General features: G+C 41.4%; 1 protein-coding gene across 4 annotated transcripts in view; it reads right to left on the bottom strand.

The window, feature by feature from the left end:
- The window catches only part of LOC131556924 (sodium channel protein type 5 subunit alpha-like), a 178,515-nt gene that overhangs the window by 5,185 nt on the left and 149,702 nt on the right, over nt 1-23,628 (bottom strand). For all 4 annotated transcript variants that reach the window (XM_058803871.1, XM_058803862.1, XM_058803879.1 and 1 more), the window contains exons 21-26: nt 19,105-19,227; nt 11,948-12,229; nt 4,983-5,036; nt 2,622-2,763; nt 2,111-2,211; nt 1,356-1,626 (exon numbers count right to left, since the gene is read on the bottom strand). In XM_058803871.1, the coding sequence (XP_058659854.1) occupies nt 1,356-1,626; nt 2,111-2,211; nt 2,622-2,763; nt 4,983-5,036; nt 11,948-12,229; nt 19,105-19,227 (973 nt within the window). The remainder of the gene's footprint in view (nt 1-1,355; nt 1,627-2,110; nt 2,212-2,621; nt 2,764-4,982; nt 5,037-11,947; nt 12,230-19,104; nt 19,228-23,628) is intronic.

The raw sequence follows: 23,628 nt of genomic DNA, 5'->3' as shown, positions 1-23,628 counted from the left end.
AGTGCAGATGTCAGAATTTTTCTGATATGACAACATTTTTGTCTGTAAAATAATAAGTCAGAAATGCTGGTGTGCTTGGCTGTTTTATTTGAGCTACCACCAGAACAGTGCAGGTTTTTACTGTGTAACCACTTGGTTGGTTATTTGCTTATAAATTTTTCCAGTTTCCCTGATGGGCTGGGAGGGAACTAAGGGCTAAGGCTGCACTAACAAGGAAACGAGCTTGCACCCCTGTATTAAACTCTTCCTGCAGGAGCAGAGCTCTTGGTCCAGAATGTCTAATGCCAAGTCCGTGGCTGCACTGAGCCCTGCTGAGCTCCTGTCTCCCACAGGAAAAGGGCTCACTGGCATGGCCCAAGGCTTCTGGAACAGCCTGGCTGGTCATGGGACAGCCCTGTGAGCAGCATGACAGCTCTGGTTCACTGTGTGCTATGGGCATATCCAGAGCTTCTGACAACAAGGTTCTGGTGACAACTGTGTGGCAATGATGTTCCCTGGGTGACCCAAACCTGTGATATCCAGGCTGTTCAATGCCCCCAAAGCACAGGTGGGTGTCTGAGCACTAGAGATCTGCACTGGGATCTTGCAGCTTCCCCAGTCCTCTACAGGGTGTTCAGAGCAGCAGGAGCATCAGCGGGTGTTTTCCTAACACAACACTTTTTCATTCACCTATGCCCTCCCTTAAAATGGAAACTTTTTTCCAGAAGAGTTGAATTTCTGAGCTCTTTTTGCTCACTGTATCAGTTGATCACCTTCCAGTTGCTGCTACTTCTAACTTTAGTGAAAACTCTTGTGGTAGAATTTTGGATTCATTTGACCTGCACTTCTTTAGCATCTAAATACATCTCCAGAACAGCAAATGGTACAAGTTACTAATAAAACTCTATCTTCCTGTTTCATCCCTTGGATGTATTAGGGTGGGGAGCTCTAGTAAGAGGCTGAGAAAAGTCAGATTCACTGCACTGCCCTGAAGGACTATTTCAAACTTTTGTAATAAAAAAAAAATAGCAAAGCAATAGCAATCCACGTGTGGCACTTTCATGTGGCTTTTTTATTTCTCTGTCATTGGCTCTTAGGCAGAACTGGTGTTAAGTGTATGTGGAGGCCAGTTTGTGTTTAATCAACAGGCACCATTAAATGTAGAGTTTGATAAACCTCCTAATTTTTCTGATCAAACCAGTCTTTGTTAGGCAGTAGCATGCTAGTTATAATTACATATTAAAACTGTGTTTAGGATTCAATTCTCTAAAAGAGAAGTTGAAAGCATGTATTACTGCACAAAATTAATTTTGCCAATTAATTTTACATCTGCCTTTATAACCTTGGAGTCTGGGTGAAAATCCAGGGTCACCTACCTACGATGGACAGAATCACAACCACAAAGTCAAAAATGTTCCAGCCGTTGGTGAAGTAGTAGTGCCGCAGAGCCAACATTTTGAAGATGCACTCCCCAGTGAAGATGGCAACAAAAAGCATGTTGATTTTGTGGAGGATATTCACTTTTTCTTGACTTTGGTCATCTGTTTCCACCATCATGGTAACCATGTTAAGGCAGATGAGAATCATGATGGAGACATCGAAGGCTTGTTTTGAGACGACATCGAAAATAAAACCTTGGTATTTGTTCTGGGGGAAAGGAAAAGGTTTAGTTGGGAAATTTAAACCATGTAAAAATTATCTCCTGATTGATCAGAAAGTAGAGGAAAACAGGCAATACATTGCATCTGATTGGAAATTCATAAACTTTAAAATTATGATGAATATTTCTTTGATGGAGTTTTCAAACCCATTTGCTCCTAACGCTCTTTGAAACTGCTGTAAACAAGACACTGGACTTTGGCCATGAATTTATTCAGTGCAGGCAGGTGGCCACTGGCGTAGGTAAATGGCACATGTAAATTGCAATGTTAGTCAATGCTGCAGAAGAGGGAATTTTGTACCACAGGTCACTGGACTTGTAAATATCATCCAAAATCAAAACATATGATTATTAAGTGCCTTTCATCTGGGAGCAATAAATCTTCCTATGCTGGAGAGTGGAATGGTGCTAATTCTAGTAAATAAACATTCAACTATTACACAAAGTTCAACTTAATTATGCTGTTCTTACCAGCGGCCTTGGGATTGGCTTTTGAGGTTTCTTAGATCCCAGCTTTTTCATTGCATTATAATATTTTTTCTGTTCTTCTGTCATGAAGATGTCCTGGCCACCTAAGTATAGGGTGAGAACAACACCATTACTTTTGATGAAGAGAGCTTGCCTCTGCCCCCCTTCCAAAGGGTGATTCCTCTCCTATTTAATTTCCTTTTAATGTAGCTTTCATCAGGTTGGACTGCCAGGAGGACACCAGGCCAGTCTGTGCCCCTGTGTCAAATCTTGTGCCAGAGATCCCATCTGCCTGAGCTGCTTTGCTGCATTTTATGGGGAATAGAGTCTCCCACCCTATATTTTCAGGATGCTCATGCTCTAGGGACACTAGGGACTGCTACAGCTGTGCCTTTGTAGAAATCCTGAAGGTGCTTTCTGCAGATGCTCTGCCACTGCTGATCTCAAGGGTGCTTTGGCAAAGCCGTTGCTGATAAATCTGCAGTCACAGGATGATGTGTAGCATATGCACTACTTATCTTTTTCTTTTGTTGGTTAAAATTGTCAATGATGACACCAATGAAGAGGTTCAGTGTGAAGAAAGAGCCGAAGATGATGAAAATCACAAAGTAAAGGTACATGTATAAATTACATTCCCACTCAGGCTGCTCCTCGCACTGCAAAGGGAAAAGGGAGAGTGTGAAAATGACACCAACCTCTGCACACATCCAAATGTTGATGCAGTCAGAACAAAGCTGTCCATTAGAAATAAAAGTTATGAAAAATTAGAAAAATACTGTGACTCCTGTGAGCAGTCAGCTCTCCTTTGAAGTTTACTACTGGTATCTGCAATGCCACAGTAATTTCAGCAACACTTCACAACACTGACACAGCAATCACGCTGATCCAGAAAGTGCAACTCCAGAACAAATCCTACCAAATGTTCTCGGTCTGAACACAGAAGAGGAAAAGAATCCATTTTCTGATTATCCTAATGCCTGCATGAACTAATGGTACTTACAATAAAACAGAAGTATGATTGCAGTATAATTGAATCCTAATGAAAAACACTGCATTTTTAAGTGCAATTTTTTTTAAGTGAGGGGTGGAATGGAATAAGGTCTGTTGCTGAAGATCTGAGGAAGATGTGACTTGAGTCTGATAACCTCAAATCACCTCTGCTGTGTTTGGTGACAGTGCTCAGATTTGCCCCATCAGCTCCTGGTATCTAAACAAGGTGCATTCCCTAAATGCCATATTTTCTTGTGGGTAATCTATGAGTTTCATTCAGCAGCAGGGAAGATACCTGTGCACATGCACCAGAACCAATCACCATCATGAGCTATGCTATGCAAGGATAATTTTCTACTCCTGTGGTGCCATGAAGTTTTTCCACTCCTTATTCCTCCTCTTAAGCCTCAACTTTTGCCCTAAATTCAGCCTTTTAAACTCCTAGTACCAGATATCTGCCCTCAAAAATTAACAGTTGGTGTAAACTTGTTCCTCTAAAACAATCAAAAGAAGGAAATAAAACCGTAGCTCTTTCAATAAAAAGATAAACAAACCACACATGGTGTAGCAAGGGAAATGTTATGAACAAAAATTCAGTTAATAATTTTTTCTATGAGAAAAAGTTACCACTACTGCTGGGCTGCTGCCTTTGTTATTGTAATCACGGGTCGTTGTCGTTAATGGTTGTTTTTGTATTAGTAAAAGCCCTGGCTGGGGCGAGTTAATGGCCCTTCTCCTGAGACTGTAACGGGTGGGGACCTTCCCAAGGCTAAGTTGTACCTTTCCCAGAATAGTGAAGACACCTGAGAGGGTGGGGGGGGGTTATGCAAAGTGACTCCCAAGACCAGAATGCTTTGTGGAACCCCCGACTCCAAACCCATGGAGAAACCCCAAAAACAACGAGCCACCTAAGAGTTGAGAGACTGGAGTGATGTCTGGACGTGAGGAGCCGAGTGCTGAGCCTGCAGAGACGCGGAACACCTTCGGACCCTCTCGCCCTGACCATGGGAATTGACCCCGGCGGTGAGACCAAGCTGACGGAATGGGAAGGGCACCATCTGACGGGGACATCCCTAAAGGCTCCCACAAGGACTGAGTTCCCCCAGCTCTGCCCCTGGTGGACAGAGCTGTGCTTCTCCTCCTCCTCTGAGTCGCCCTGGGAGACGACGGGACGCTGCAGACCCGCCGAGCCGCCCAATCCTGAGCTGATCACTTTTAATAAAGGCATTAAACAGGAGAAGAAGTCTCCTGGCCCTTGTTTATTTCAGGAAATGCTTTTTATGTTTGTTTGCTTTTATGGAAACCTGAAAGCTGACCGGGATGCAGGTGGGGACTGAGCTGTCACCATTCCCCAGCACATCCCATCAGAGCTGGAAGCTCACACCACCCTCTGTGTCTGCCAGGAGCTCCTCCACACTCCTCCAGAGGAGCTGCTGGCTGCAGAAAAGACACTTGCTCAAAGGGAAGGTGTAGGAAGGGTTAAACATTTGTCTCACAGGCAATTCAACCTAAACCCAGCACTTTTAAAGCCATATTATCAACAGAAGTTGGAAAATAAGGCAATAAACAGGGAGAGGGGAGGAAATATAGAGAGCAATTTAGGTCTTCGATGGACTCAGACTAATTCTTGAGGTGCCTCTGTGTGCTGGGGGTTGTGCAGCAGGAATAGATAAATCAGTTTTGTCGGAGTAAGGGCCACATTTACTTTAATTTCAGGGTCATCATGCTCCAGTACAAACAATGAGGGTTTGCAGTGTCCCAGCCAGAGTAAGACAGGGACTGGCACCCTGCATGTATTTAATTTTGTTGTGTTTGTTGTTAAGCACCATCAGTGCTGCAAAAGGCAATGGAACAGGAAATGATTAATTTCCTTGCAGAGACTTACCTCTCTTGAATCCACTGCTGCATACATAATATCCATCCAGCCTTTAAATGTGGCCTGAAAAAAAAAATCCCACATAAGACATAAGCATATTAAACAAGTTCACCCTGAAATGATATAATCTCCATGATGAACCTTCAAAGTGCAATGTTGAGCATGTACTTCACAATTAATACATTGCCTGCCTTGCAATCTAACATGTGTCCTTGACTTTATGCTCATTTAACTATTTAAATTAATTCCAGCACGGTTTTCTCCTGGATTTTCCCATTTCTGTTTCTTGACTTTCTGCACTTGCAGGGATAAAAGAGAGGTTTTTAGAAGAGATTTTTAAGAAGGAAAGAAAACATAACAATTAAATCTTTGGAAGTTCTGACCTGAAAAATTTCAAGTAATGAAGAGATATGGCTACACATAACATTAAAGAATGTTGTCTTGCACAAGCCTTGCACAGGTGAGATGGTTCCCATCCACATCCTGCTTGGATTCTGCCCTCTCCTAAAGCAGGGCAAATCACAACAATATTAAACCCCAGGGAGTTGCATAAATCACAGCTGACTTGAAAGAGGCAAAGGCAATCAACACCTGCTGTGAGCCTGGCCCTGGAAAATCAATCTGCTTTACTGTTCAGATTTTCTTTTTATTAAGCTTTATGAAGTCAGTAGTTTTATTATTTTTTTCTTTTTAATAATTGTTTAAAGAAGAAAAGATTCCACAGAAGTCAGCGTCTCTTACTGGAATGTTCAATGCAGTGACAGCACTCCTAGGAGGAACACAGGGAAATGAGTTTTTACTATTCTGTAGCAAACCCACGACTCTTTGATCCCAACATTTGCCTCTTATTAGGCACAGGCATTAGTTCTGACTCTGGCCTAAGCCCCACTGCCTTTATTTGGGCTCTCCAGAGTTGTTTCTCATTTGACTTCTATTTAGACCTACCCTGACCTGAGTCAGATTGAGGAGATAATGAGGAATTTTTAGATTTATTCATTTCATCAGATTTACACTGTCATGCATGCAAGACCCACACCCGATACTTCTTTACATCCTACTGACACTTAAGTGGAATTTTGCCCTATTGTGTACGCATAGAATTCCAGAAAATTCCAGTAGTAATTTGGCTAGAGGTTACCAAGAGAAACACAAGCAGATGGGCTGAGGTGAGCACATTCAGTGGCTTTAGAACTCTCTATTAATATATTAAATAAACTCTCTATTATTATATTAAATAAACTCTCTATTATTATATTAAGTCCTGGAGGTAATGCTGCCTTCCCAATTCCTTCTGCATGCTACTGTGCCAAAGGAAAATATACAAGAGATCAATGATGTTTCTCACAAAAGTACACATAAAATAGTGTTTGAAAGGTTGCACCTACTCTTATCTACTGCCTGAAAGAGATTAACCCAGTCACCCAAATCAGAACACCATGGAAAATCTCTTCCATGGTGCTGCGGGCTAAAAATCACTTTACGTGAAGTATCTACAGGAACAATCAGCATTTTTATCAAAACAAATAATTATTTGAACCTGTCATGCTGATACTCCTTAAACACCCTAATATTTTCCTTTTGTTGCCGTTCTCTTTCTAATCTGATGAAAGATTTTCTGCTGCCATCAGAGCTTTCAGCTCCAAGTGCTGCTCGGGAAGGGTGGCTGGGATGAAACATGAAATCCTTTCCCTGTGGCACAAAGTGATTGGATCTTAGACTGTGCTTTTCTCCCACCTGGGAGGAAATCTTTTCTCTTGAGCAGCTATTTTACCCCTCAGTGTGTACCAGAGACTCCAGCAACTCTCCTGCAAAGCACAGGGGTTTGTAGTGATAAAGGATGATCTGACAAAAATAAATATTAAGAGAATGAAGTGTTGTGATTTTCTGTTTTCCCACAGTTGTCGAGAAGCAAGAGAATTCAAAATCTGTGGGACATCTGGAAAGCTTCCCTGGACACTTCACCTGCAGAGGGTAAAAGATACCGAGAATGAAAGAAATATAACACTGGCAAAAGAAATTATTTATCTGGAATTAGTAACCACTTACACTCTGGATAAGGAAGTGACAAAATCTGCGTTTGAGTGTTTGTGATATTATCCTGCCTGGAAGCTGTCCAGGGAAGCACCATTTTCTACTGAAACTGTCATGTGATGAGATTATCTGCTGATAAACTCATCCTGGCATGGGATTACATTTTGTTATTTCACTGCTGGTTAGAGCTGCAATGCAGCAAATTAGTGGGGAGGGGAAAGGTGGGATGGCTCTGGCTGCCCCAAACCAAATGGTGCCTTGAAGTAAAGCAAGTCTTGAAATCTGTAAGCTTCTGGAATTTACTCCTTCTTTTTCTTTTTCTTTTTCTTTTTCTTTTTCTTTTTCTTTTTCTTTTTCTTTTTCTTTTTCTTTTATCTTTTTCTTTTATCTTTTTCTTTCTCTTTCTCTCTTTTTTTTTTTCCCCAGGAAAGCAAATTGTTCAATAAAAATGTCTGCTTTTCATGGCTGAAACACTGGCCATCACATTGCTGAAATGTTTCTTTGGGCATTACTGTGGATGAGAGAAATTTCTGAAAGCTAAGACAGAGATTCTTTTGCACATTCTGCACCCACAGTGACAGTAAAATCAGGCATTGCAGTCCACAGAAGTGCAAGAGATGGTGTAATGCAGTAACTTTAGACACACAGCTCTGCCTCATGACCATTTTGTGTCTGATTTATGGGCTCACTCAGGACTTCAAACCTGGCATGAGGGATTGCTTTAACTCTGCTGCTCCTGCTTGCTGTGCTGGTCTGGAAGTGCTTCTTTTATCTCCACACTCCTCATCTGGAGTCCCAAAGTGACAGAGTTAAAGGGACAAATTCAAATATAAGTAGGATATAGTCAATCTAAGTCCATTCTGTCTAAGAACTTTTCCAAACAAGCCAAATGCTGCATGAAAGACCACTTATTTCCTGGGTATTCTTCAATAGATTGTTGAAATTTCAAAATACATTGCAAAAAAAAATATGCAGAGGTGATCACAGGGTGGAAGCGTGGGATTACACAAGGGAAGTGCAAAACTGCTACCGGAAATTTAAGATATTTCTTTGATCTGTTCAAATACAGATTTATAGAACACAGGTGCTATGAAACTTTAGGAAATTTGGAATACAGAAAAACTATTCTTGAAGCAATGGGTTGTACCAAGACCTTTTTCCTGCTAGATTAGGGGTTTAGGAGTGTTAAATCACCAGGAAAGTCAATCATCCTTCTTTCAAGTCAAAAAGCTGTGATGACAAAGATCTTTCCCTGCCCATGAATGAAGCGTTCCTCTTTCTTGTAGACTGAGCAGAGCAGTTACCTCTGATATTTTATTAACCTGGTTTGGGACTGCCTGCTTTTAGTTGGAAGAGCTTGACACTTTGCATTTCTGACTCATTAACTCAAAGTGGCAACTTCAGGAGAGCACAATTGTGACTGAGTTCACAGGGGTCTGAGGATGAAGGAAGAGATGAGGATCTGACTCCATGTTTCAGAAGGCTTGATTTATTATTTTACGATATATATTATATTAAATCTATACTAAAAGAATAGAAGAAAGAATTTCATCAGAAGGCTAGCTAAGAAAAGAATAAGGAATGATAACAAAGGCTTGTTTCTAATTAATGGCCAATCACAGCTGACTGTGATTGGCCATTAATTAGAAACAACTACATGAGACCAATCACAGATGCACCTGTTGCATTCCACAGCAGCAGATAATCAATGTTTACATTTTGTTTCTGAGGTTTCTCATCTTCTCAGAAGGAAAAGTCCTAAGGAAAGGATTTTTCATAAAAGATGTCTGTGACACACAATGGATCCCAGTCAAGGCAGGGAAAGAGCAGAAGATATTTGGGGCAAATTTCATGCAGAAAACTTTCCTCTGGGTAGACTCATGTCCTAAAATTTCCACAGTAGCAACTTTCATTTCTTTCAACTACACTGCCGAAGAAGACAGAACACCAAGCAGATTTGTTTTACCTATTTCCATTTGGATTTGCAGGCATTCCAAAGGAACTTCAGAGCCACTCAGATCCGTGCTGTGGCAGTTGAAAATGTCACCAGCCAAAAGACAATTTGCATTTGAACGCTCATGTTTGGGATCCTGGCAGGCTGTAACCCAAAAACGCTGATCTCCTCCTTGCCCTGCTGTGCACAGGGATGCACAGAGGTGTGTCACAGACATCTTTTATGGAAAATCCTTTCCTTAGGATTTTTTCTCCTGAGAAGCTGAGAGACCTCAGGAACAAAATGTAAACATTGATTATCTGCTGCTGGGGAATGCAACAGGGGCATCTGTGATTGGTCTCAATGTGGTTGTTTCTAATTAATGGCCAATCACAGTCTGCTGGCTCAGACAGAGAGCCAAGCCACAAACCTTTGTTATCATTCCTTCTTTTTCTATTCTTAGCCAGCCTTCTGATGAAGCTTTTTCTTCTATTCTTTTAGTATAATTTTAATATAATATATATCATAAAATAATAAATCAGCCTTCTGAAACATGGAGTCAGATCCTCATCTCTTCCCTCATCCTCAGACCCCTGTGAACACGGTCACAGAGGTGTCTGACTCTCCAGGAGAGCTGGGCTGTCAGCTGAGCCCCTGAAATGTGTACATTCCCCATGAAATGTGACCCCTTATGAGGAATATTTGGCAAGGGGCACCTGTCACAGACACTTCTGGCAAAGGAGATCCAGATGTTTGGGCCCCTTCTCTGTGTGTGTCACCTTTTCATTTTACTGCCTGTGGTCAGCAGCAGACATAAGAGCTCCAGGTGCAGGATTAAAGCCAAAATCAATCCCCTGATGGAAACTGGCTCCTGCTTTTCCTCTGTGAAGGAGGAGCTGCCACTTGTCATAGAAATCCTACCTGATTTCCTGCTAAAACCAGTTTGTTCAGCCTGACCAGGCCTAGGTTTATAAGACTTCTTTTTCAACTAAAAGATCTATTTCTCTCCTACCCAATACAGAATCACAGGTTTGAAAGAAGCCATTTTCCCATTTTCAACTGCAAAAGAGCAGTATTAGCCCATTCCCTTCAAATGTGTGCTGAGATCCACCTTACAACCAGTTATGTTTCTTCTGCCACCACTGATCCCAACAGAACCAATTGCTTCAGGATATTCCTTAGGAAATGCCAGCTTATGAAAAGCTAAAGATTTTCAGAAAACTGGAGCTTGATTCTTATAAAAGACATTGTGAAGGAATATCTATCTCTCTGATGGTGTTTCCCCCCCTGCAAAAAGTAGGCAATTGTTATATAATCAGAAGAATTAAGAAACTTCAGGTAAGGCACAGTATTTTAAACCTGGAAATTCTTGCTCATCTACATTGGATGTTTAAATGGAAGACAAAGAAAACACTATTTGGAACAGAAAATCTAATTAAAGGCGTTCAAAGTAAAATAATCTACCCTGCATGGCTGAGCAGAACATCATAATTACGTGCAACAGATAAAAACTCTCACTCTCAGCAAGTTTGTGTCATGGAAAGAATCAAAAGTGGTTGTGCCCATTCCAAAGTTTCTGCTTTCCAGAGGGTGTGAAAGAGAAACTCAATGGACACTGATCAGAAGATCTCAAAAAGTGTTTGTGTATCAGGAACTGCACACGTAAGAACAAGGATTTCTACCAGAAAGGAAAATTTCTTCATGGAGCTGTTCCATGCATCTGTGACAGAGAAAAGCAGATCTGGGAAAAACAAACTCAATTCCTGGGAAGGAGAAGGGCTGTCAGATCTGATGGGGACCTGTGGGAGGCTCATGCCCCTCTGGAAGGGCAGGAGGGGGCTGAAGGCAGTGCCCTGCTCCATTGCAAAGGATGGATTCTATAGGTGACAAATGAATTGATCTCCCAGAACACAATTTTTTATCCCGGAATTGAGGGATGCCGTCACAGGTGTTTCAAGAAATAAACCTCCCTGCCCAAAGATGCAGCAAGGAGCTTATTTAACTCTGCATGCAAAAATTGCAATGAGCAAACACTGCAAGTGCACATCCAGCCCCTGCTGTCATTTGGCTCCAGGTTAGGAACAATGGAAATAAGCATCATAACCACTACTTTATGTGAGGGCCCCATGGTATTGAAACACAAAATAATTTGTCTGAAATCACCAAGCAGTCCAGCAGTAGGGCCTGGACAAGGTGGAGTCTCCTGTGGTTCTTTCTGTTAGGTTGTCCTGTGTAAAAACACAGTGAATCTCAGTGCATTTATCTATATTTTACATTTGTTGGTGAGAAAGGTTGTAGCAGTGGCTTCCTTCTGCCTTTACAGCTCAAATATTGCCATCATCTCTGAACCTCAGCAGTCTCTTTTCTGCTATGCTCCTGCCACCTTCCCTGAGAGGCTGGGCTGGGGCTGGTGTCAGCAGCCTGATCCCCACCATGAGCCACAGCTAAATTCAATCTGAGTCATTGTCTTAGCAGGTGGACACAAGGTGAGGAACCAGAATGAGAGGCACCAGCGTCCTTCTCAAAAAGGGCAAGTGAGCAGAGGGCCATAAATTAGGACTACAGCTTTATCCAGTAACTTCAGCTGGGAAACTGAAGGCACTAAAACTTCATTTTTTCCCCAGCAGGACATAGTGAAATCCCAGGCTGTTCAGTAGGGCCAGTGCACTCTGCGTGGACAGTCCTTCCTCTATCATAGATTTCTTTTCTGGAAGTGAACTTTGCTTTGGATTACAATATTGACAAAATGATCTTTAATTCACCTCAATAGTCCAATCACCTCCCAGAGAACTGTAATAGTGACACAGCAGCAGAAACCCGAATTAAAACCATAAACTGCCATAATATCTCTAGGCCAAGTTAATATGCAAAATGCGATTTATTTACACTTGAGAAAAGTTATTGTCCTGAGAAACCCAGAAAAGCCCAGAGGTTAACCTGAGCTTTTGAACTGATGTTTTCAGTGAGAACCAGCAATATCCACCCATGAGTTTCTGGGGGTCACACTTACCACTTGCAGCAGAGCCAGGTACCCAGCACCAACATTATCAAAGTTAACTTTAACTTTTGTCCAGTAAAACGTGCCCGACACGTTGTAAAGGATGCAGTCACTCATGTTGTTAATAATTTTAGAGTCCAAAGGCATATCTCCCTCTGTCTTATTAATGCACTTCCCAAACTTCCCAGCAAAGAGGTTCACTCCCATGATGCTGAAGATGAGCCAGAAGATGAGGCAGACAAGCAGAACATTCATGATGGAGGGGATGGCCCCCACAAGGGCATTGACCACCACCTAGGGGGAAACAGCAAAGGGAAAACAGAATTAATGTCAGCATTTGTATGGACACTTTATTAACAAGCTACTGTGCACCCTTGATTAATGAATCTGAACCCTCACATGGTGACATGTGGATAAGCACTGACACTGCCTAAGGAGCCAGACCACCTCTAAAGGATTCAAAAATCACTTTTTTTTTCCTTTTGGTAATCAAAGAAGGAATCTGTTGGCATCCCACCCAAGGGTTGATGCTTTTTCAAGAGGAATCTCTGAATTCAGAAGTCATCTTGACCTCTCAGATCTTTCTGGATAGCGCACTTCAGTCAAACTAAAATAATAATGTGATTAATTTGAAACGGCTGGGGTGCTGTACAGTGACTCAAAATAGAGAAAAAAAAAGATTTCTGAAATCTTTGAATCCACTCAGGCCTCTGTAGCCAGTGGGTTGTGAACTATGGCTGTGATAAATTTTGCTTAATTAAATAATAACAGATTGAGACATGCTGTACTAAGCCAGCTTCCCCTATCTGATCAGTATGCATGATTAAATGAGCAAAATCATTCTAATGTAACAAAATTTTTTTTTCCTGTGTCATGCTGTAAAATTCCTACACATTAACCTAGGCAAGGCTGTAAACCACTGCATAAAATCATACATGAAAACAAAAAGCAGAAGGAGCTTTAAAGGTGTGTGAATGATGGAAATGGACACCATGCTGAAGTCAAGCAAAAAAACCAAAGTTCAGACCATCTAGAGACCCTCCACAGCTGCCAGGTTTGAATGCAGTGCTGTGCACATCACCCAGGGAAGATGCACATCATTTGCTGTTATGAGCACTGCTGGGGTTTAAGGGGGTTTAGTCATCTGTGCACATCAAACCTCACACCGGAGAATCAGAGAAGATCACTAAAGAATCAATCACAGAACATCCTAAACTGGAAGGGTCCCAGTTCCCAATCCTGCACCGCACATTCCAACAGTCACACCATGCAAGACATTTTCTGAGGAAAGAACTCTATCACAAAATGCAGTTTTTCCCTTTCCTATTTCCATGGAGAACAGGTTTCTCCATGCTCACAGCCTTTGGAGATGCTGCCTTTGCACAGTCCAGGCAATGCTGCCTCCCAGATGGCTGCAGACCAACCCCACAACATGAATTTCTCTCCATCCCTATCTCATGCTTTGGAGATTAAAATCTGATAGGAGGGCACTCAGCTCTTCTTCTCCATCTACATTTCTGAAACTGAGACAAGGTGATATTGATCCATAAAAATTAAACTTTATTCAATTGGTGAATGTGATTATGGGAAATGTCAGCTCTTCTTTTCTCTTGTGTTAGTGTCCAATTTTCTGACAAGCTAATAACACAACATTCCCTTCTCCATCATTTTTGCATTGCTGTGGAAGAAAAATACCCAGAGGAGTGAAATGGTTTTCATGCATGTATAGCAGCAGCTTCCTCTCCAGCACACAATACAAAATTATGTAGATCTTCCAAAACTCAGATTTATATTTTGTGCATTTATGAATGAAGCTGATTTTCACACAGGAAAAGCTGTTTGACCAATTGTTTTGTTTTGTTTTTCTGTATAGGCCCATTCCTGATGACTTTTCTTGGTTGTTTTTTTTTTTTTTTTTTTTTTTTTTTTTTTTTTTTTTTTTTGTTTTGTTTGTTTGCTAATTTTATCTTTCAGTTTTGGACGTCAATCAATTTCTAACCTCATCATTTTTATGCCAAATTTACCGCGTTAACCAAAATGCCAAATAATTTCCAAATCAAGGGCTTGTTTGGATATAGCCTTGGCTCTTGTCAAAGTAGTTTTCTTTTGCTTCTCTGCACAACAATATTTTTCTTCAGTTTTAACCCATGCCAGCAAAAACCACATGCATTTGTGAAGCCAGGTTTCAGCAGTACAAGTGATGGCCATGCCCACATCCTGCTTTTTCCCTTCTGCTGAGTTATGTTCAATGGCCTGTAGATGACAAAACAAGGCACGAGGCTGGAGCAAATCCTGCAGCACCTCTCTGAATGAATTATTAACAGGGAGGGTTCATTCTTCCCTCACTGCTTCTGCTCTTGCACCAGGGGGATGCCATTTGTTCTGGTGGAAGCATTCTTGTTTTGCACAGAGAAAAGTGAGAGGAAGACCTGGTCACTATAAAGGCAGGTCACTATCATAAATTCATATTAAAAGTTGCACATCTTGCCATGGAAAGGGAGGAATTTCTGCTGCACTCTGGAAGAGCAGCACATATATCCATGTGTAAGAAAAGGTTTCATACTTGCTGGTTGCTATCAATACCTTTTACACCTTCCAGGTGACTTCTTTAGGGACATCTAGAAACTGAGCCACCCTCTGCCCTAACTCACAGTGATGCAATCTATAACCTCTGTTTGGTCTCCAGCGCCCCTGATCTCACAGGCCACCTCCTCAACCAAAGCTGATTCAGATTTTTAATCCAGAAATAGACTTGCATGATGAGTTAATCCTCCCTTTGCTCTGACAGACTCCCCACAGTGATTTCAGGCCCAGACTATACCTCCCAGTGAAGCTCAGGCACAGCTTTTGCAAAGACATCTAATTTTCAGTGTCATGATGTCAAATAATGGAGGAAAAAATGTATTATTAGAGAATCTGTTCCTGGTGCCCTTTGTCCTCAGTTTTAGAAACAGTTGCTGCATTTTTGGGTGGAATTTGTTGAACTTGAGGCATCTGCTCTTAGATGTCTTCTCCTATCATTCCCATCTTCACTGGGGGGTGTTACCATTGCACATTGCTCTGGGTAATTAAAAAATCAGAGCTTCCTAGAATTCAGGGATTCTAACATCACCTCATTGGTCAGACTGGCCCCAAAGCCTGTGTCCTGCTGAACAGTCATCCTGGTCCCTGTGTCCTTCTCAGCTGCTGTTTTCCAAGAAACATCCCCCACAGTGACCTACATTCCTCCTCCTGATGTAGCCAATGTATGTGGGTTTATTAAAATGTGTGTTGTACAACAGATCCATTTTTCACTGTGATCCAGATCAGCCAGCATAATTCCCTTATCAGTAATTTCCTTTACATTGATTCTGAGCGCTGTCAGCAAATATTTTCTATTTTCTTCCAGATGCTGTTAAAGTACAGATTAAAGACAGTTCTCATTTTGAACAATCCCTCACCCTGAGATGCTCATCACCAAATTTACAGTGTGGTCACTGTTTACAATTACTTTTTGAGATCCATCACCCATTTTAAGATGTGTTTACTTGTCTTGGTACAAAGCTCGTGTTTGCATCACAGTATCTCATGGTATCAGATTCCTCTCTGAAATCCAAGGATTCTGTATCAGCACAGTTACTGTCATCAGCATAATTTGTAATCAAATCAAAGGCCCATATCAGTTTTACAAGAACTATTCCCATGAAATCATGCTAACTAGCATTAATTATGCTGTTTCTTTCCTGCATGCATCTTGTAGCAGTCTCACCATGACTTCGCCCAGGATCTTTTTCACATTAAATGGTCTCTCATCATCCCCCTCATCCTTCTAAAATACTGCCTGCAATACTGTAAATACATCCTTCTAAAATAACCTCCCTTGCAGGGAAGTGCCACCTCTGAAACAATTCCCTGATGGACAGCAAATGGGGAGAATGAGAGATGTCATTATTTGGGACAGGCAGATCTAAGGTACTTTATTCTGGGCTCATGAGTGTAAAGCCTCTGCCAGGTGGGATCCTGGTCTTTCTGGGGTCTTTTTCTGACGACTGAGGGGCAGGATGGCACCAGTTCATCCTTATTTTGCAGACCTCTCATGGCACGGGAGCTGCTGAGGCTTGTGTCAAACTTTCAGAGCTCCCAGACTGTTTTAGGTTAGGGAGAGAATTGAGGTCTGATGGCAGCAAGTCCTCTTGGCCACCCAAGAGCTCCTCTGTGCCTTTGTCTCATGGAAAGTTGCCTCCAAAATTTAGGCACAACATGGATGAAATAAGTCTCTTACTGCACTAAATGAGAACTTTCTTGCTCCTGTTCTAGCCCTGCAGAGATGTTTCAGTTATTCAAGAAAGAGGCATTATAATAGAACAAACTATTATTATTTTCTCACTGTCACTGTTTGCTTCTCAACATTATCATTATTTAATCCATCCCTGTGCTGGCAATTTTCCTGTGCATTTTGGAGCATATGAACTCCTAATAATGAAAGGTCTAACTGTCCCTAGTCTTGTTAAGTGTGGTTAGACAAACTAAAACTAAAATGATTTGCTTTTCCAATAGCACGTATTCTCAATTATACTTTATCATGGTTTACAAGCTAATTCACCACCTCTGATAGCTCAGAATGACTGAATATATTTCAACTGCAGCTATGGTACAGGAAAGAAAAGGGGATATTGAGTCGGGGAAGGAAATTTGCTGGGCTGATCTACGTTTAAATCTTCACCAAGCCAGCCTCTTGCTATTCTCAGAGAAAAATGAGGAGTTTTTCATGTTAGATTTTTCTCTTTTCTACTAATGCTTTTCTGATGTTTTTGGCTCATTTCCCCACTGCTATTCAGGTTTGAATCCAATTTAGTTAAACTGATGTGAAATCATGAGCAAACAATTGTCTGTCAGCTTAGAACACACTGAGTTTTGCTTGGGCTTGTAAATCCACCAGTAAAAGCTAAGCCTTCATAAGCCAGGTCTGAACTGATTTGAGAGAATCTGTGCCCAAATCACTCTGGTAGTTAAACTCCTGCTTTTGCTAATACTGAATGCTGAAATAGTTCCATCTGTGAATGTTTATTAAAGACTCAGAGTAAAGTCATCAAATGATAGGAGGGAGAGCTTTAATTATTGTCAGTAGTGCAACCTCACTTTGAGCCTTTGCACTTTGGTTTTGTGTTATTTGGTCAATTACCTGCAAAATATTGCCTGACTGCTGGAAAGATTGTGGTGACCAAAGGAATTCAGGTTTGAGTGCCTGCATAAACAGAGCCTTTTGAATCTTTTTGCCTTAGTACCAACACAGAAGTGGTCTGCAATACTGGCCTAATCTTCATCCACAAAAATAATATGATTTAGTTAATCAAAAAAATCTTTGGAACAAAGTGTTATACTGCCAAATCTGGTCATCCACAGAAGGGGAAAAGAATGGATGTGTGGTTTTCCTGCACTGCTGTATGGTGATATTTCCTGGCTCATCTCAGTTGTTAGGTTCTCCAGTCTTCAGTCTCTTGCTGTGAGAGCATTGCAATGAGAATAATTCATTGCTGGGAGATCAGTGCATGAAATACACTTTTAGTCACTGATGATTCAGACCTAAATTTTGTCTGCAGGAAAGCTTTACCCTGAATATACATCACTGTGAAATATGTAGCATTTTCCCGGGCCTAGCAGAGAGATTTGGGATCACTGATATAATTTGACACAGAATTTTGTCACAGATTTGCTTTACCTTGCTATGCAATCTGCAAGGTTAGCAGTAAGAACACAGCTGTCACCACTGCATGTCATGCATGGTGTGAGGAATTAAATAAAGTGCTTATCTAAACAATAATTGATTCTTGTTAGCAGGTAGGCTTAACAAATAAACAGGTATGCTGTGGGAATATAGCCAAGGTGGCAGAGGAATGTAGAAAAGAAAGAGATGGATGCACAAGATGGAGCAACAAGCACAAGCTGCATGATTTTAATGTTAATCTCAACATTCCTCATTAAAACTGCAATCTGTTCAAAGGAAAAGAAAATCATTCATTCATTTGCTTTCCCTATCTTTAGCATTTCTAATTTTTGCTTTAATTATTAGTGAAAATGTCCTTAAGAACTTTCTAATCACTCTCATTTTAACACGAGTCAAAACAGGGAGCAAACTTTAACTTGGCTGCTCCCGATACACCTTATAAAGGAGAGGTAGCTGATAACCAGGTGCTTCCTCATCCAAAAATTGCTTTTTTTAAGGTGTAGTGTGACAAGTTAGGCAGCAGGATTAGTTTATCACTAAATCTACCCAAGGATAAAGATGCAGTGATACAACCAAGACCAAGGAGGGATTTCTTTGTTGCTGTGACAAAGCACTGTCACTCATTTGCTTTGGCTGACAAAACTATGTACAGCAATACCCTGATACACTTAGATCCACACCAAGGTGAGCATTTCTAAGTTTTGCTTTCATTATTAGTGAAAATGTCCTTAAGAGCTTTCTAATCCCTCTCATTTTAACACGTGTCAAAACAGGGTGCAAACTTTAGCTTGGCTGCTTCCCTGATACACCTTACAATGGAGAGGTAGTTGATAACCAAATGTTTCCTCAAACAAAAAGCTGGGTTTTTTTTAAGGTGTAGTGTGACAAGTTAGGCAGCAGGATTAGTTTATCACTACATCCACCCAAGGATAAAGATGCAATGATACAACCAAGACCAAGGAGGGATTTCTTTGTTGCTGTTAAAGCACTGTCACTCATTTGCTTTGGCTGACAAAACTATGTACAGCAATACCCTGATACACTTAGATCCACACCAAGGTGAGCATTTCTAAGTTTTGCTTTCATTATTAGTGAAAACATCCTTAAGAACTTTCTAATCATTCTCATTTTAACACATGTCAAAACAGGGAGCAAACTTTGGCTTGGCTGCTCCACTGATACACCTTATAATGGAGAGGTTGTTGATAACAAAATGCTTCCTCAGCCAAAAATATGTTTTTATAAGGTGGAGTATCACATGTTAGGCACCAGGATTAGTTTATCACTAAATCTACCCAAGGATAAAGATGCAATGATACAACCAAGACCCAGGAGGGATTTCTTTGTTGCTGTTAAAGCACTGTCACTCATTTGCTTTGGCTGACAAAGCCACGTGCAGAAATCCCCTGTTACACTGTGTTCCACACCAAGGTGAGCTCTAAAGGGATGCTTTGTGTCCTCTTACCCTCATCCCCTCAAAGCGTGACAGGGCTCTCAGGGGCCGCAGGGCACGCAGGGTCCGCAGGGATTTGATGGGACCCATCTCGGAGTATCCAAGAGTGTTGGCAACCAGGCTGATCAAAGAGACCTGGATGGAGACAAAAAAGTGGAAATTCAACCTGTTAGAATGCTCCTGGCATTTTCCTGTCTCCACATTTCTCTTCCCAGAGAAAAGCAAGGCACAGTTCTTCCCAAGAATATTTCTGGGTTTTGCATTTTCTGAACCTCAGAGAAAGGAAAAACACAATTCTTATTTGCTATGCCTATGTTTGTACAAAAGCAGAATGCAATGTGGAGATTGTTTACCCACAGTGATGGTGTTTTGTTCCTTGGCCTGTCAGGGCCAGGTGTGTGTGTGTGTGTTGGGACTGTCAGTGACAGTCACGAGATTCTGTGCAGGGTGTGCAGAGCTGAGTGCTTGGCAGATTCAGTGTAGATGTAACATAATATTGTGTAATATAATATAGAATGATATAGTATAATAAAGTAATTAATTAGCCTTCTGATAAGATGGAGTCAGATGCATCATCCTCTCCCCCATGTCGGGGGTGAAAATATCCACTATATTTTTCATCTCTTCTGGCTTTCCTCCCTGGAAAGAAACAGCTGGTTAGTGGGACAGTGGGGAAAAAAATCTTAAATGGGAGCCATTACGATCCAAACAGAAGAAAGGATGATCCTTCACAAAGTGGATGAGAAAAAGATCACCATAACAGACCCACCACTCTGTGCTGTTTTCTGTGCACTCCCTGAGGTGTGTGTAAGTTACACTACCCAAAAATGAGCCAGGTAAGTGTTACAATTGAGAGCTTTCTGGAAAAAAAAACATATCTAACACTTTCCAGCAGAGAGAAAGAATTTTGGTATTTACATTTAATCACTAGTCTTCACTTCTAACTAAGTGATTAGAAACAAATTTTCTACTTTGCTGGTAGACATGACTATACCACAGACCTTAAAAGAATGATGTGCGATATTACCACACCTGAGTGGGCACGGCTGGTGATAGAGTGATGGTGAATCTTGTTTCTTGAATCAGAAGGCTGAATTTATTAATATATGATATTATACATTATAGTTATACTAATAGAATATAGAGAGAGGTTTGCAGAGCTGCTAGCTAAGCTAAGAAGAGATAGAAAAGAAAATCTACAACAAAGTTGCGCCCAAGGACTCAGTCCCCTGGCTTGCACTGGTGATTGGCCCTTAATTATAAATATAGAAAATGAGCCAATCAAGGTGAATCCTATTGCATTCCACAGCAGCTGATAATAATTGTTTACCTTCCCTTCTGAGGCCTCTGCCTCCCAGAAGACACAGAAATCTGAAAGAAAGGATTTCTGTGGAGAAATGTCTGCAACAGTGCATGGCTCTTCCATTCTGCTCATACTCACTTTTTCTGGTTTCTGCAGAGTGTCTAAAGGAGATGGAAATTTGACAGGTGCTCAGTGTTGAGGTTCACACCTTTCCAAGACTATTTATTTGAAATTAACTTCCTGAATCTGGGAGCAGCACAGAGGGGTTCCCATGCTTTTCACATTCTCAGAGCTTTTGTAATGCCCTAGTTGGTCCAAAATGTGGGTGGTATCAGGCACAGGGTTGGATTCTGAATGAACTGAGTGGCAGTGGAGATTGTGAACATATGGAGCAATAGGGTTCTGCATGCTCAAATCTGTGTTCACAGCCTGAAATCTTACTGAGCAAAGAGTGAAAACAAACAGAGCTCTCCAACACTGAAGGTATCATGCCAATTTGCATGTATTAAAAAACCCCAAAATAACAAACAAAACCAGAATCAATCACCACAATTTAAAACATTATCTTTTTAGAAGGATAAACCTGTGTATATTACTTATCTTCCTTTTAATTTATTTATTTTTCTTACTTACTATTCTCACAGCCCTGGTTATCACAGTATTGGATATCTCATACCAATGGGAGTGTGCAAAGCTCATCTGTGAGGAGTGGGTGATGATGCCATTTTCAAGACAGCAGCTAAGCCTAAAAGTAGGGATTCCTCCACACTATAAAAAAATTGCTGCTAGGAAACTCCAGCACCTTCTTAAACACTGACAGCTCTGGAGGGAAACCTTCCTTTTAATTTTAGGATGGGATGATTTTTACTCTGAACTCTACAGCTGGCTGACCAGCCCAGCATCACCCAGGAGGTCTGGGATAAATCAGGGCAAGACCTGGTCCCTAAATCCCATGACAGTGTCCCCTGTGGAGCAGCTTTTCTCCTGAATGTGCATTTATTTACATACCAGTGCTGTCTGCACAACTAAGCACTTTGTAAAAACTCGCTCCATTTGTTAAATTATTTACCTGCTGATGGCTTTATTGTGTCATGTGGGGGACTAAGGGCAGGAGGCCTCAGAGAAACCAAACCTGGGCTGGGGTTTGTGCCAGGGTAAGTCAGATGGCTGAGGGGCACAGAGGCTGGCTGCCACCCTGTCACTTGTCACTCCTTAACAAGGTGTGACACAGACTCACCTCCTGTGTGCAGCTGGGGCAGAACAAAGGGCTCAACAAACCCTTCTGCCTTTTGGTGCTGAGTGCCCTGTGAGAACATCACACTAGACAGGCAGACTGGGCTCAGCGTCTGATGTCCTGGGCCTCACAGACACTGAGGAGGCAAAAATCACCAGCAATCCTTTGGTTCCATCCCTGGGACAGCCGGTCTGAACCTGTGACTTGAGCATGATGCCTAAGTCATTTTAGAGTAAGCAATGCCACAGGTTTGACATGCTCCTTCCACCTGGAGGAGTGATGGAGTTCCAATGCTGCTCACCCAAAGCTCACAGCTGAAGAAGAAAATCTGGGTTTAACTTAAAAACCGCCTTCAGTTCACTAATGCAACCATTTTCTGCCTTCTCTGTTTCTCACCAGCCTGGTTTACATCCTGTACTCTTTAGCTGCATAAACACAGAGTTCAAATCCTCCTTTTATTCACTCTTCCCACTAATTTAATGTTGCCTAAATAATGTTAAAGGGCTGAGGATTTGTCTAACAGCAGTAAGCAAATGTGCACCATAGCTATATACTAAAGCCATTCAATTAAGTCATCTTAAAATCTACAAAATAACAGGCATGAAGGAGAATATATGATAGGAGAAGCACTGTGGCACATATTTTTGTCTTTGGTGGAAACTAATGCAGAAAACAGCCTTAACCTCACAAAGGCTTGGATTTTTCTGTCCAGAAAGGCTGAAGATATGAGAACAGTTCAATGATTTTATGCTCAGAGACAGAAACCAAGATCCATACACTCACACACCAAGGGAAGCTCACTAATATATAAAATTGATCCATAAAATGAATGTAGATATTTAAATAAAAATTAGTCAAATACAGGCCACCCAACACCCTTCTTTGCTAGTTTCACCCATGATGACTGAAAATCAAATCTTATCAGGGTTTTCAAACTGCTTTGGTTGGAGCATCTGCACAATTCCTCCTTCATCCTGGATTTGTGTCCCATAGCTGCCCTTTCTGCCAAGGCAGAAGCTTTTTGGTTCAAATCCTTTGGATCTGAGCGGGTTCTCATTTCCTTTGGAGTGAATCTGAGAGGGTTTCCATTTTCTTCTGAGAGCCACCAATGTCACCCTGAAACACATCACAGGTGGTGCTGCCCTCCTGACACAGATTTACACAGCATTAGATATCTCTGCAGAGGATTAGGTCACGAAGCTGTGTGATATTTGGCAATGATTTACAAGGCTGGAGTCAGAACAGAGTTGGGGACAACTTGTTTAAATGCTTGGATGTTGGTTTTGAAGGTATCCCTGTCAAGTTTCATTTATAGGAGAATTACCAACGCAGGGACTTGGCCATTTGGACTTGATTAAAAGTGATCCAGAAGGTTATTTTTAGGAAAAAAATCAAGCAGTTTTCAAAATTGGTGCTGACTGCCCCACATAATCACAACAAAAGGTGAAGTCAGCTATTTCTGGTTGGTTTTTTTTTTTTTTTTTTTTTTTTTTTACTGTTGCAAGGCTATGCAGCCCAGAGCTGCTCTAAAGTTCTGCTTTGTGCTGTGCTCAGAATCAAAAATGTGCTGGCACCCAGGAAACACCTCTAGGGTCAATGTAACCTCCAGATTCAGAATAAGTCACACACACATTTCTAAGCTTTTCAGTATCTGTTTGCAAAGGGTTTTGTAGGTTTTTTGTGAAATCCTAGCCCTGAAGCAGCACTGTAATGTGGTGGAGACAGGGAATCCTAAGGATTCACTCTTGCTTGGAACCATTTCCCATAAAACACCCAATTTGCTGCTGACCTTGAGCTTTCACCTCAACTTCACCTTTTTCACAGCAGGTTACAGGTAAGCTGTGGCATCCCTCATCCTCCTGTGCACTTCTTCTGAGCCAAGCAGATTTATCACAGCTCCCATTTCCCTCCAGCATTTCCTGGAGGTCTTTCCAGAGCTTGCTATATCTTACTAAAACTTTCACAGCTTTCCATTTAACTTAATTAGGGAATGGTTTCC

This window comes from Ammospiza caudacuta, chromosome 1, assembly GCF_027887145.1.
Source record: "Ammospiza caudacuta isolate bAmmCau1 chromosome 1, bAmmCau1.pri, whole genome shotgun sequence".
Lineage (NCBI taxonomy): Eukaryota > Metazoa > Chordata > Aves > Passeriformes > Passerellidae > Ammospiza > Ammospiza caudacuta.
Note: the sequence above shows the minus strand (reverse complement) of the source record. Positions and strands in the feature narration are given on the sequence as shown.